This window comes from Drosophila serrata, unplaced genomic scaffold, assembly GCF_035046125.1.
Source record: "Drosophila serrata isolate PLE 108 unplaced genomic scaffold, ASM3504612v1 contig_347, whole genome shotgun sequence".
Taxonomy (NCBI): Eukaryota; Metazoa; Arthropoda; class Insecta; order Diptera; family Drosophilidae; genus Drosophila; species Drosophila serrata.
In genome coordinates this window covers 2,602,771-2,614,927 of record NW_028257245.1, presented here as the reverse complement: position 1 = coordinate 2,614,927, position 12,157 = coordinate 2,602,771, and the positions used below count along the sequence as shown (strand labels likewise).

At 40.3% G+C, this 12,157-nt stretch overlaps 1 protein-coding gene across 9 annotated transcripts in view; it reads right to left on the bottom strand.

Annotated features, from left to right (window-relative positions):
- Positions 1–12,157, bottom strand: part of Dscam1 (Down syndrome cell adhesion molecule 1) — a 65,963-nt gene that overhangs the window by 46,637 nt on the left and 7,169 nt on the right. For 5 of the 9 annotated variants that reach the window (XM_086838481.1, XM_086838475.1, XM_086838482.1 and 2 more), the window contains exon 3: positions 3,592–3,936. In XM_086838481.1, the coding sequence (XP_086694607.1) occupies positions 3,592–3,936 (345 nt within the window). Of the gene's footprint in view, positions 1–185; positions 348–1,097; positions 1,260–3,591; positions 3,937–12,157 lie in introns of all 9 variants that reach the window. The other 4 variants (XM_086838476.1, XM_086838478.1, XM_086838477.1 and 1 more) reach the window with 2 other exon arrangements.

The window sequence follows — 12,157 nt, the reverse complement described above, 5'->3', positions numbered from 1 at the left end:
ATTGCCCCGGATCACATACTCCATCAGGATATCGGCTCCGTAGTACTGATTAACAACTAATTCAGAAAATAACAAAGCAGTGAAATGAATAGTAAGCGAAAGCTAGACAATAGGGAAAAGGAGTGGCTTTTGGGAGTCCTGCTTAAGACTATCAGTTTTAGTGTTTCTTCCAGAGCTAACTATACCGAAATTATCCTCTGGAACATATTCAGTGCCGTCGCTGGCCACCCAGGCTTCGACGCGTAGGAAATCGGCCACAAAACTGGGAATAGTGCACTTTAATACCGCCGTATTGCCTTTGATAACATACTCGGAAACAACCTCCGCCTCGTAATACTGATTCACGACTGTAAAAATGTTTATGTTTAGGAGAAACTGAAAATAAGTGTGATTGCGCAAAATGGGAATAATGAAGGTGTTGGGATGGGGTCCGGGATTATCCTCTATAACCATTAATGTTGTGTACCCGCTCCCTGTTGTTCGCCAAGTGTGCCATACAGCTGACCCTCTTCGTCCTGCCAGGATACGACCTGGACAAAGTCAGCCACGAACGATGGAATCGAGCACTTCAGCACCGCCGCATTGCCCCTTATGACGTACTCGTTGTTGACCTCCGATTCGTAGAACTGTTGCACAACTGGAGGTGAGTTCACACAGCGACTGATTATATAATGAAAGTGGATAGGAGTAGGGGTCGAGGTAGCCTAGAGAACCAAGGCCCACAGCTAGCGTGCGGCGGGCGTGAGAAAATGTGCAGCGAGCTAATTGAAACGAGAGTGTCTTCTAACAGCAGAGTGCCCCTCGACGCCGTAATGGGAGTCCAAAGCGCAATCGGCTTGAAGGGCTAGAGTTCTGCTTCCCTGAGAAAGTCTCTGGCCAAGAGGTTAATAATGCTTCTGATAACATGGCTCATCAACACGAACCCATCCGAGATAGCGAAGATACATAAATGCATTAAAAAAGGTAAACATAAAAGATGCAAGGGGGAAATGGGTAGGTACTTATCCATAATTCGTGTACATCACGCAACTGTACAAAGCCCGACTAAATAAAGCTGGGCCAAAGTGTAACCAAAAAAGCTATCAAACAAAACAAACCGTGTTCGGTGCCCGGCAGGAAGTCTTCATTCTGGTCGGTGTGCCAGGAGACAACGCTCACAAAATCGGCCACAAAGGAGGGGATTTCGCATTTCAGAACTGCCGCATTGCCGCGTATTACATAGGCCTTATTTACATCCGTGTCGTAGTATTGGGCAACGACTAAAACAGCAACATCAGCAACCAAATAAATGTGAGTAAATAATAAACCCAAGATAAGGTAAGAAAAATTAATTCGGGGAGCGAAACACTCTGAAGGATCGAGGATGCTAAGACGAAGGAGCGAAGGTTTTTCCAACTGTTCCAGTTTCTACCTAACCAGTGTTGGTTAATTCGGTTACATTTTGAGTTGAGGTTTTGTGTGTATTTTACAGAATTGCAATTAGTGTGGCATTTCGCCTGTTAACTGTACTTGCACTGTACACAAGTGTTTCTGTGAGTTTGACTTTTGTAGTGTGGTACAGTAGTGGTTAAAGTAGTGCTATTTTTTCTATAAGCTCACACACAGAGAAGGCAATTCTGTGCACTTAATCACACACCATATTCAGTGCCTGGATAGAAACTCTCTTGCTGATCGCTATGCCAGGATATAACATTCACGAAATCGGCTACGAATGACGGTATATCACATTTCAAGATGGCGGAATTTCCGCGGATGACAAACGCTTTGTGTATATCCTCTTCGTAGTGTTGAGAAACGACTATACAAGTAGGAGAAATTAAAATAAAAGTGAGTTGTCTTTAAATAGGGAATGATTGAAGTATGGAATGGAGTGGAAGAATTTGCAATGATGTCCACGGAACCCCTGCATGCTTCTAGTAGACTATGCTTCGGATAGCTTGAATCGCACCGTATTCCGTCCCCGGAAAGTAGGTCTCCTCCTCGTCGGCGTGCCAGGATACCACCTCAACGAAATCGGCCACGAACGAGGGTATCAGGCACTTGATGACCGCCGAGTTGCCCCGGATTACGTGTTCCTTGTTCACATCCGCCTCGTAGTACTGGGCAACCACTGGGAAGAGCGCAATCATTGCCGATTAGTTGGGTCACATTCTCACGGTACCCCTGTACCCAAACATCCGATTTAGCCTTGAAAGTTATGAGGAACTTGGTTCCTGGAAGCGTCTTGCTTTATTGCCACCTTCTGGTTGGAAAATCATTAAAGGAAAGACCACGACACGTCGCTGGCTGACAGCCAAAGTTAATTTCAATTAACCAAAATATTTTCCTACCGGTCTGTGTGTATGTGTGTGGCTCAGGGTGTAGACCATAACTCATTTCAGCCAACTAGCTCCAGGCGGCTGGACAGCAGACTATGGTTTTTCTCGTCTGCGCTTTATTCACACATGAGCATACTATAAAATGATAAATTCCCCCGGTTAATAGTAAGCGAAAGCAAACGACAATAATGATGTCAGGCTTGTGGGGCAGCGAGGAAGAGGTCGAGAGGTGGCTGTTGGGCGGCTAGGTGTGCTGGCTAATTGCCAGGGAACACGTCAGCCGGCGATGAGTAAGCGGGTGGTTTGGCTCCAGCATAATTAGTTAAAATGTGTTCAGCCAGGTCTGGCCTATTTAGGCCCTGCTTCATGCAAGCGGAAGTGACTGATAGCCAAGGGAGTAGAGTCTGGCCTATAACTCGATAAGCTGGCGGCGTGTCAACCCCATACGGTGTGCTCCTAATAAGGTGACAATTGCATCATCACCATCACCTTCTCCTTCAACATCACCATCACCATCCTCGTCGTCAGCGGAGCTTGCAGTTTGCACATCTTCCAGAGGCGACGACACATCGCGGGAGCTGTCAAGGGTTGTCGGTGGAGTAACTGGTAAATGGCAAGTACAGTTGCCGCCAAAACCCAGAGAAGCAGAGGAAGTGAAACGGCGCCAACAAACCGATTAAAGTGAAATGCCAACTTGCATTAAAATTCCACTAAAACTTGCAAAACGCCACTAAGATATGTGTGCGAAAATGAAAGCGTGCGGAAAACTTTGGCAATGCGCAAAGCGTCCGATGGAAATCACATGAAAAACTCTTGTTTAATTGCCTTCGCCGGTGCAACAATAAGTCAAACACGAGAGGTCAAGCACTGCAGACAGTGACTTGACACGCAGAGTTCGCCGGAAGCTATGGCAGCTATGAAATCAACGACGATTTGGCGAAGGATTTACGAAACCAACGATGATGGGCCTTCGATTGGGTGTAGCTGAAAGAAAATGTGTAAATGTAGGGCAGTGCAAGTTCTGGAGTTCGTTTTACAAATTACAAATTTACATACATTTACAAATTTACTAAATACGTTTACAAATTGGTTTTTTAATATAACATTACTTTAATAATTGAAACGTTTCGACAAAGGGAAATAAACATTTTCGTTATAAGTTTACTTTTCTTTTTATTTTACTCGAAAGTTCTTTAAGATTTCAAATTGAAAAAGCTCCCCTATGACTTGGCTTGCACTGCCCTCGATTTACCTCTGAAAACTCTCAACTTACCGGCTCGCACATGCACATCCCGGGAAATGATGGATCCAAACTGGTTACGGGCCAGACAGGCATAGACCTGGGCGTGCACCTCCTGGCGGTAATCCTCGGCACGGAATGGCGGGAAGACCAGCTTGCCATCGGATGAGATCTGACGCAGACCGGGAACGTCTCCCACGGCGGTGCCATCGCTCCGGATCCAAATAATCTCTGGCATGGGGTTTCCGCTGGATTTGCATTCGATCTCGGCGCCCGTTGAGTTTGAGAAGTCAATGCGGTTGGTCGGTTCCTTAAGGAAGACAGGTCCTTTCTGGTCGGCATCTGGGGAATTGGCAGCTGAGCTCTGGCTGGTCAAAGCTGAAAGAGGGAATGGTTATGTTATGTAAGTACTTTTGATAATAATTAAATGTACATAGTAAGGAACTCAAATGTAGATTTTGCAGTAAAGCAAAATTGGACCTTTACGTTAAGATTTCTTAATTGTTTTATTGCAAAAGCGATCACTTCAGTCTCACGGAAAACTAGTGAACGCACATCCTCGATCTCTTATCAATTTGTTTATTGATAACTCTAAAAGATATTTCATATTAAACTCTTTATACTGCATTTACATTTAATTTATATCTATACGATGTTGATTCACCCATAGTACAATAAGCAAGGAATATACATATGTAGGTTCTTTATGTAAAAACTAAATATTTTCAATTATTTAGAGTTCAAACATCTAAAGGGCTTCCATTATACGGTTTCAACATGTCCTAGAAAAGCTGACTTATGTTTATAATCATTATAAAGAGCGGATCATTTGTGTTAATAGTAAATATATATTTTTTTTAATATGATAACATTTGATATTATAATATAAAATATTATTTTATATTATTTTAACATTTGATCTTTATTTTTAAAATTTGAGTTGATGATTAAACCCATGGCTACGACTTATGGTCAGAACATCCGCTACGGAAGTGCATAGGCGGAGGGTCCGGCCCTCATATCCATGTCAACAGTTTGGCTATTGTTCCGGTCTCGGTTGTTTGACAATTGAGTGCCATGGATCAGTGACTCCCTGGTTCTGGACTCCCAGCACAAAGGCTGTATTCATTTCTATGCTGCTCACAAGCCGGGCCGAGATTCACTACCATACCATACTTCCACCCACTGCCACCAAACGTAAACAAAAGGCGACCAGGCAAAAATCGTTCGTTGACACTTTGCAGGCTCCCCATCCCCATCCCCAGCCCAGCCTCCCTGCGTTTGTTGATGCCGTCACTGTTGCAATGGCAAACGATTTCATATTCTATTTTATGCACAACCACGCCGCTTGGAATGTCATGCCCATGCCCCCCAGTTCCACCCAGAGTTCCTGTTGGCAAAAGGTGTTGACAAATTTCAACACGCCCTCCTGCAGCCTGTAATTTCAATGCAATTCTTGGGGCGTGAGCCTGCAATTTGTCCAAAGATATTAAAAGTTTTCCTAACTTGCAACTTGTCACACAAAAAAAATATGTGTTCTGGGATGCTTTTGCAGGTGAGATGCAAGGACAAGTTTGGAAAAAGATTTTGAATGAACTATATGGACAAAAAGCGAGAATTAGAGATCTCATTTAAAATAATTAAGGGTCAAACAATACTCGATAATAATAATTAATTAATACTATATAAATAATAATTCTATAGTAATCAAAACTAATAAATAAGAAAAAGATAACACTTTTTCCCTGTCTACTTGGATAAAAACTATTGTATGCAAAATGTTTCTTAAATATAGGATAGAATTAAGAGAAACTTCAAATTTTAAAGGGGAGGAGTCCTCCAATTCACCAGCTGTCAGAAACATATTAATTTTTTAAATGAAACCCAATTATTTATTTAACAACGGAGTGGCCAGTGGACAGTGTCATGTCACACGCACTAAAAATTCTAACAAATTTGTGTTTGCCGCTTTGTCAAGTGACTCTGAGGCGTTGCTTAGGGGCTAAACAAATAAATTGATCAATTATTTTCTTTTTAAGGTTTCAATTGTGTGGGGAATATGGGTGTCACACAGGAAGTTTCACATTCTAATTTAATTGTATGAGTTTTTCCTCCCAAACAATTAATATTTAATAAGAAATGGGGCTTTTGGCAATTTTTAAACGTTGAAACAGTTTGAGAACTTTAAGGATTAAACAATATCTTTTTATTTTAAGCTATTATGATTTGTAATATTTCTTTTGTAACCCATACAGGAAACACATATTGGAGAGCAGCTAACTTGGGGAACTTAAGATGAATGCTATATTATGGTACTATATCCTTTTTAAAGTGTAAATGTCTGATATTTTCAAAACTGACTGTATCCAACAGTGCTCATGTGCATTTCTGTGCCTGAAAATATATATACAATATTCAACATATGCCGGCCATACGGAAACATTCGATAAATGTGCAAAAAAGCAAGAGAAAAGTAAGGAGAGAAGATGAGAATTGCGTATCTTGAGTTAAATTTTGCAGCTGTTGTTCTTTATGGTTGTTTCCGGAGAGCAAATATAATTTATGGGACAGAAAATCATTTCAAACAATACGGTTTTTTTTTATATATTATAACTATATAATTATAAGCTTAGCTTAACATTTTACTGTTTAGTAAATGAAATGCATTTGTTTCCATATATGTATATTTTTGCAACTCTATCAATCGCACCTGTAATTTATCTTAAATCGTTGCCAGTTTCCCCTGCAGCAAAGGTAGCAGGTGTTTTTGTTTTCATTTATTGCTTCGTTTCCAAAACTTTAAGCTTTTTTACGAACAGAAAAAAAAACATAAAAAACGAAACCGGTTGAGAAGCCGGCTTTTTGAGCAAACAAAGCAAAGAAAAAGCAAAGCAAAGTCAGAAACTGCGATTTCAACGGCGGCACATCTCAAGCTAATCAAGCGCCTCGGAGCAAAGTTTGCAGAATATGTTTAGTTTTCCACCGCGCTATTTTCCACTTAAACGGGCAATTTGCAGCCATGATGATGATGATGATGTTGATGATGCACTTGCCGACATCTAAGGTCACAATTATGCACTTCTGAGGTAGGTGTGACTCAGCACGAGGTGCTTAAATATTTGCCACTGGTCTTTTCTTGGGTCAACAGAGGCGACGAGCCAAGAACCAGAAATATGGCAAATAATAATGACTCACACAACAAGTAAAAAAGTATTAGGGTTAGGAAACCCAACAACAAAAAAAACTTCTAAAAACACGCGATTTTAGAGGTGTCAAGTTACGACAACAGTAAAGATATTGAACTTCAATCTATCGTCTTCTGAAAATTACTTTACTTCTGAGGAATTTGTATTTTAATATTTGTTTACAGCTTAATAACCCCACTTCCGCTCAGTTAATTAACCCATTGGGGAGGCATGACAAACCCTTAACACCTCTTGAGGGGGAAATTGGAAACTAATAACTTCCGGCTAAACAAAAACAAAGGCCCAAAAAGTTCAATAGGCACACGCATATGGACCCCGCCCACCGAAATTAGTCCACATCACGCACTCTTGCCATCGAGGTCAGACACCAAAATATACTAGCTGGCCAGGACGTATCCAAAGGAAGGGGAGGAGATATACATATACATGTACCCCTCCTCCTGAAGTACTACCTGAACGCCACAAAATCTGAACCAATTTCAGTACGATTCCGATCGGCGAAAGAAACATCTGCTCGGGAGTTCAGAAACCAGTTCGACGACAGCTGTTCGGTGGAGGAGTGCCGGCGGAGATGGAGAACAGGTCTCTCAATGTCAGTAGTACCCACTCATTCATGCGAATCGTGCGGCATTTACCCACACACTCATCACGTTCAGTTAAGGTTTATATTACCAATTGCAAGACTCTATAGAGAAATAAATAAAATCTACACCGATGGAAATCTTTCTTTCGTCAACTGGAAACGAACGCAGTTCTTTAGAAACTCAAACGATTTTAAGAAACTAAAATAAACGGGGATGGTAATATTTACAAAACGTTTATAAAAGCTTGTATTTAGACAAGTATATAAATAAACCAGTTCAACCTAGAGTAAAAATCAGGGAATCATTAGAAGTATGACTACATAATAAAGCTAAATAGTTTATTTCAAGCAATTAGGAAAGCGACAGTAGAGTCAGTGAAATACCTGTTAAATTAAAATGAAATTGAGTAGAACATGGTCATGTCTAATAATTTGTCTAATTATGTAAGGTGTAATGAAAAACTTAAATTAAACTGATGGAAAGACACTATGAAAATGTTGACAAATGAAGACAAATGCTGATGGGAACATGTTGCGCAACATCAATTTGTGAACTCCCATGTTTCTTATTTAAATTTACTCAAATTTTTAGAGAAACTCCGTCTAAATCAATATTATTTGAAATGCTAATAATTGCTTGAAAATAATTAAATAAATAATAAAAAAAAAAAAACACGGTAATTTGTGTCTATTACTACATATTTTACTCCCATTCTCGCAGTGCGATCTCACAAAATAATTGGTTAATGCCGTGACACAGATAATTGCAGACGCACTGCCCACGTTACATTCTAACAGCTCGGCGCAGACAACTGCAAGTCACCCGTGGCAGTCCGAAACCACAAGCTACTCCTAACCTGTCCACCTCACCGTGGGCACAAGATATCACGGAGTCGCGGTGACGACACGCCGCCCTCGACAGAAGCTGACACCGATAACAGCCACAAGCACAGGTAACCGCAGCCAGGTGCGAGAAGCGGGAGTGGAGAGACACCGTTAAGTCGGCAGGAGACAGAAGTGGGACGAACTGGAGCAGGCCACGTGGAAGCTAGAGCTATGTAGCAGGGATGATGATGATGCGGCTCATTGCTCAGTGAGTTGGTGTTATGGCACAGTGGTATCAATCAAAACCTCAACCCTAATGTCAAGTGTAATGTCCAAGTTAAAGCATAAATGAAATACTGCTTTCCATTAACTTGGTATTTCTGAATTTTATAGTGAACTTGAAAACGGTCTAAACATAGTAAATTAAATAACACAATAAATTAATATATATCATTAATCTTTAATAATTCAAATGCAATTATTTATAAACATTAAATTATGATTCATATTACTAATTGTTATGCGTACTATCTCAACACTGACACCACTGTCCCTTAAAGAGAAAAAAACATCAGGAATCTGCACAGTAGAGCAAGCAAAGAGAGATGGAAGAATGAGAGCTTGGGCTTTGAGGGTGGTTTTGTTGTCTGAATGAAAAGCATTGAAAATCATTTACAGCAGCCAAGGGGAAAAAAATATGAGAGTGGAGCACAAAGTTGGAACTAGGTACATAAACAAAGTGCAACATCTTTAGTATGTAAGGGAATGTAACTCGAAATTACGGTAGGACTTAGCAGTTAGATTCGAATTCCATTTATGTGGGTACAACGAAGCTTAAAATAAGAAAAAATAGATTAAATATTTTATAAAATTGTAAAAAACAAAGGTATGACTAGAGAAATATAGTTTTAACTTTAAGAATGGTTTGACTTCTTTGTTTAGAAGCTCTGCAAATTTCTTTTGCCATTAAAGGACGGCCTATTAAATTTTCCGACTCTTAAGTCAATACTGTTGTAAGCAAACCGGTAAAAAAAGGTATTCATAGTTTTCTTATATTTCCGACTTTTGACATGTTAAACGGATTAACCATTCCGATTATTTTAAATTTCTCAATCACAAGCGACCACTGTACCTTCCTTAACTTCCTCGGTACAAAATAAAGGCAACCTCAACGATAGCGACAGTAGAATGCAGAGGGGACCAACAGCAGACGCGTTTTGCATATTAAATGGTGTTGACGTCGTCACCGTCTCGGGCGCATTAATTAAGACTGCGAGCACGACGCCAAAAGACTTCTTTTAAAAACATGTACATCTATATACATAAACATATATGTGTATACTATATATACGCAGCTACAATGGAACTTTAACGCATGCAGATTATGGAGATGCAAATGATACATATGGCTGACGAGTTTGTAGCCCCCAAAAACAGAAACGTGACTCAGGCAGGAGGGGATCCAATTAAGTCCCGCCTTCAAAATACCTGGACGTACATACGGATCCATAGATGATGTCTTCCCGATAAGTGACAGCTTGGCGAGTCTGCTGAACTGGAACTGGGATCGGTTAAAGGCAGGAATAAGGGGCGAACAGGCACCGATGGTAGATGGGTGAGGCAATAAACATATTTTACAAATTATTATTAAGGCCTGACTCCATTTCGTTTTTAGGGGGCGCCAAAAAGATTTTAATCCTCCACCCCTTTCCCTCTTTCACACATGTATCTTCAGATATGTATCTTTCCAGCTAAAGATTTCATTTTAATTTAACGCCACATCATTCCTAAGTTTCTATCTGATGTTGTTCCATAATTGGAACCCAAGTAGAATGGAAAATAAAAACGAACAAAGAGAGATACAGGCATCTTGTGTTTTTAAAATTATTTGCCAACGTGTTGAAACAATCCATGTATAAGCTTAAATGTATATTTAGGACACGTCGGATGGACACCAGAAAATGGCAACCAGTGCACACTCCCACTAACACCCTTCCGTGGCCACCTAATTCGTACGGAGGGCGGTGAAAAGGGGCCTTCCCCGTCATCCCCGAGTGAAGTGCGGCAACGGCGCTTCGCTCCGAATCAGCTTGTCAGGCACAGCGAGACATAAATATGTAAGTATAATCATTTTTTCAGAGGGAGGGATAATGTTTGCCGGAGAGGAGATGCGTGCCAGCAAATGTACTCTTGGTTATTACAGCTGTTCGTCGGGAGGGTGGCACTTTTTTCGCTCTTCCCGGCCAAATCAGAAGTGCGTAAACCTCAACATTTGGAGCAAACCTTTTGCAGGCAAACTAAACAAAACGTTTCTCATTTTTCACAACTTTCCACTCTGAAAGGAGGGTGTCAAGAGAGCGAAGAACTCAGTTAATAGAGGGGTTGAAAAGGACAACTTTATAGCTGGAGTTTCAAGAGTCCCACAACATATATTCACTCCACACACCCACTTAAGTTTTTGGGGAATCTGGAAATACATTCTGGCGGAGCCCATAAATTCCCCGACTTGCTGCAGTCCATAAAATATTTCGAGTAAAGTTAATACCTTATATATGTATATGTATTGCATCGAAAAGTTTTCCAAAATCTAGAAGCTCTTAATGAGCTGGAATATATGACAAATGCTCTTAATGGCCCAACAAATGCTTTGATTCCCTGAGCTGTCATGTCTTTCGGGTGGATTTGTTAAGATTTTTAGAAAGGGAACTGAAAATTCTTTAGAAATGCATTCAACTAGATTTATTCAGACTTATTGTAAGGCAATTAAATGCAGAATTATAGAAAACTAGCAGCGGAGTTGCCGACTATCTATCTACATTCTCCGTTTGTCTTTAGAGTTCACAAACAGCTTTTGAACTGTGGAAAATTGGTAAAATATAGGCTGAAACGGCTCATAAAACAGCAAAACTGCTACTGCATGATGACGTCACTGGCGCATGATATACTAGACCCCGCTTTCCCGCTATCTCCTCGGCTTTCTCCACATCCCCAATGGAAGTCGCATTCCTGTGGCTGCTGCAATGCAACTAATAATAAGTCAGGCAAGAGAGACCATTAAGTTGGGGCAAAATTCTATTGAACCGCCAACAGTTGCAGCTCTTCCTCTGGCCCGGAAAAACGGGAAAATGAGATGGCTTCACACAGAAAGAAACGATTTCAACAATAATAAAAAGTTTAAAGTTACCATATACATATATAATATATTTAATTTATGTATAGCAAACAAATACTTATTAAATGTACATGGTTAGAATTCTCCCTAGAATGTAATATAAGATACACAAATTGCAATCAAATTCCTTTAAATATCAAATTGATTTAAAAAGTATAAGGTATTTTTCTAGGTGCAGGTACAGAATGTTTCTTAAACAAACGCCGCGTGTGATCTGCCTCAATCGTCGAGGTATCATAACACACATGCTCCGAAGAGGGCGCAGAAAGTGTCAGGAGGGGCACATCAATCATTTGTAATTACAGGCACGGCCTTCTTCCATCTTCTGAAAGCTCCAGCCTCCCATTTCGGCTCCTTTCTTCCATTCTTTACCATTTGGCTTTGTGTGGAAACGGAAATAGTTTCTCCTCGCCCAGGGTATGGAATGGTTCAGTGATCTCTCGGATGATCTCTGTCATATTTACGAGTGCCCTGAGTGGCAGTGCAGTGCTTCTAATCTCTTACGAAATTTTCTTAAGGAGAGATCTTGGCGATAGGAATATATACATAAGTTGTGACCCAGTTGATAAGTGGTGCTAGTTCTTTAACATCTATGCAGGAATACATTTAAATGCACAACAAAATAAGGCAGTGAATGTGCTTGGGAAGACTCTCCCCAACTCAGAGTTAGGTATCATTCAGGCAATTTAAATATAATTTATAAATTTAATAATATATTTTATAGGAGAATTGTGGTACTAATTAGTAAGGAATAAATGAATAAAAACTGTAGAAAAAATACACCCGAGGAAGGTGAGATAAGAACAGTCAGCG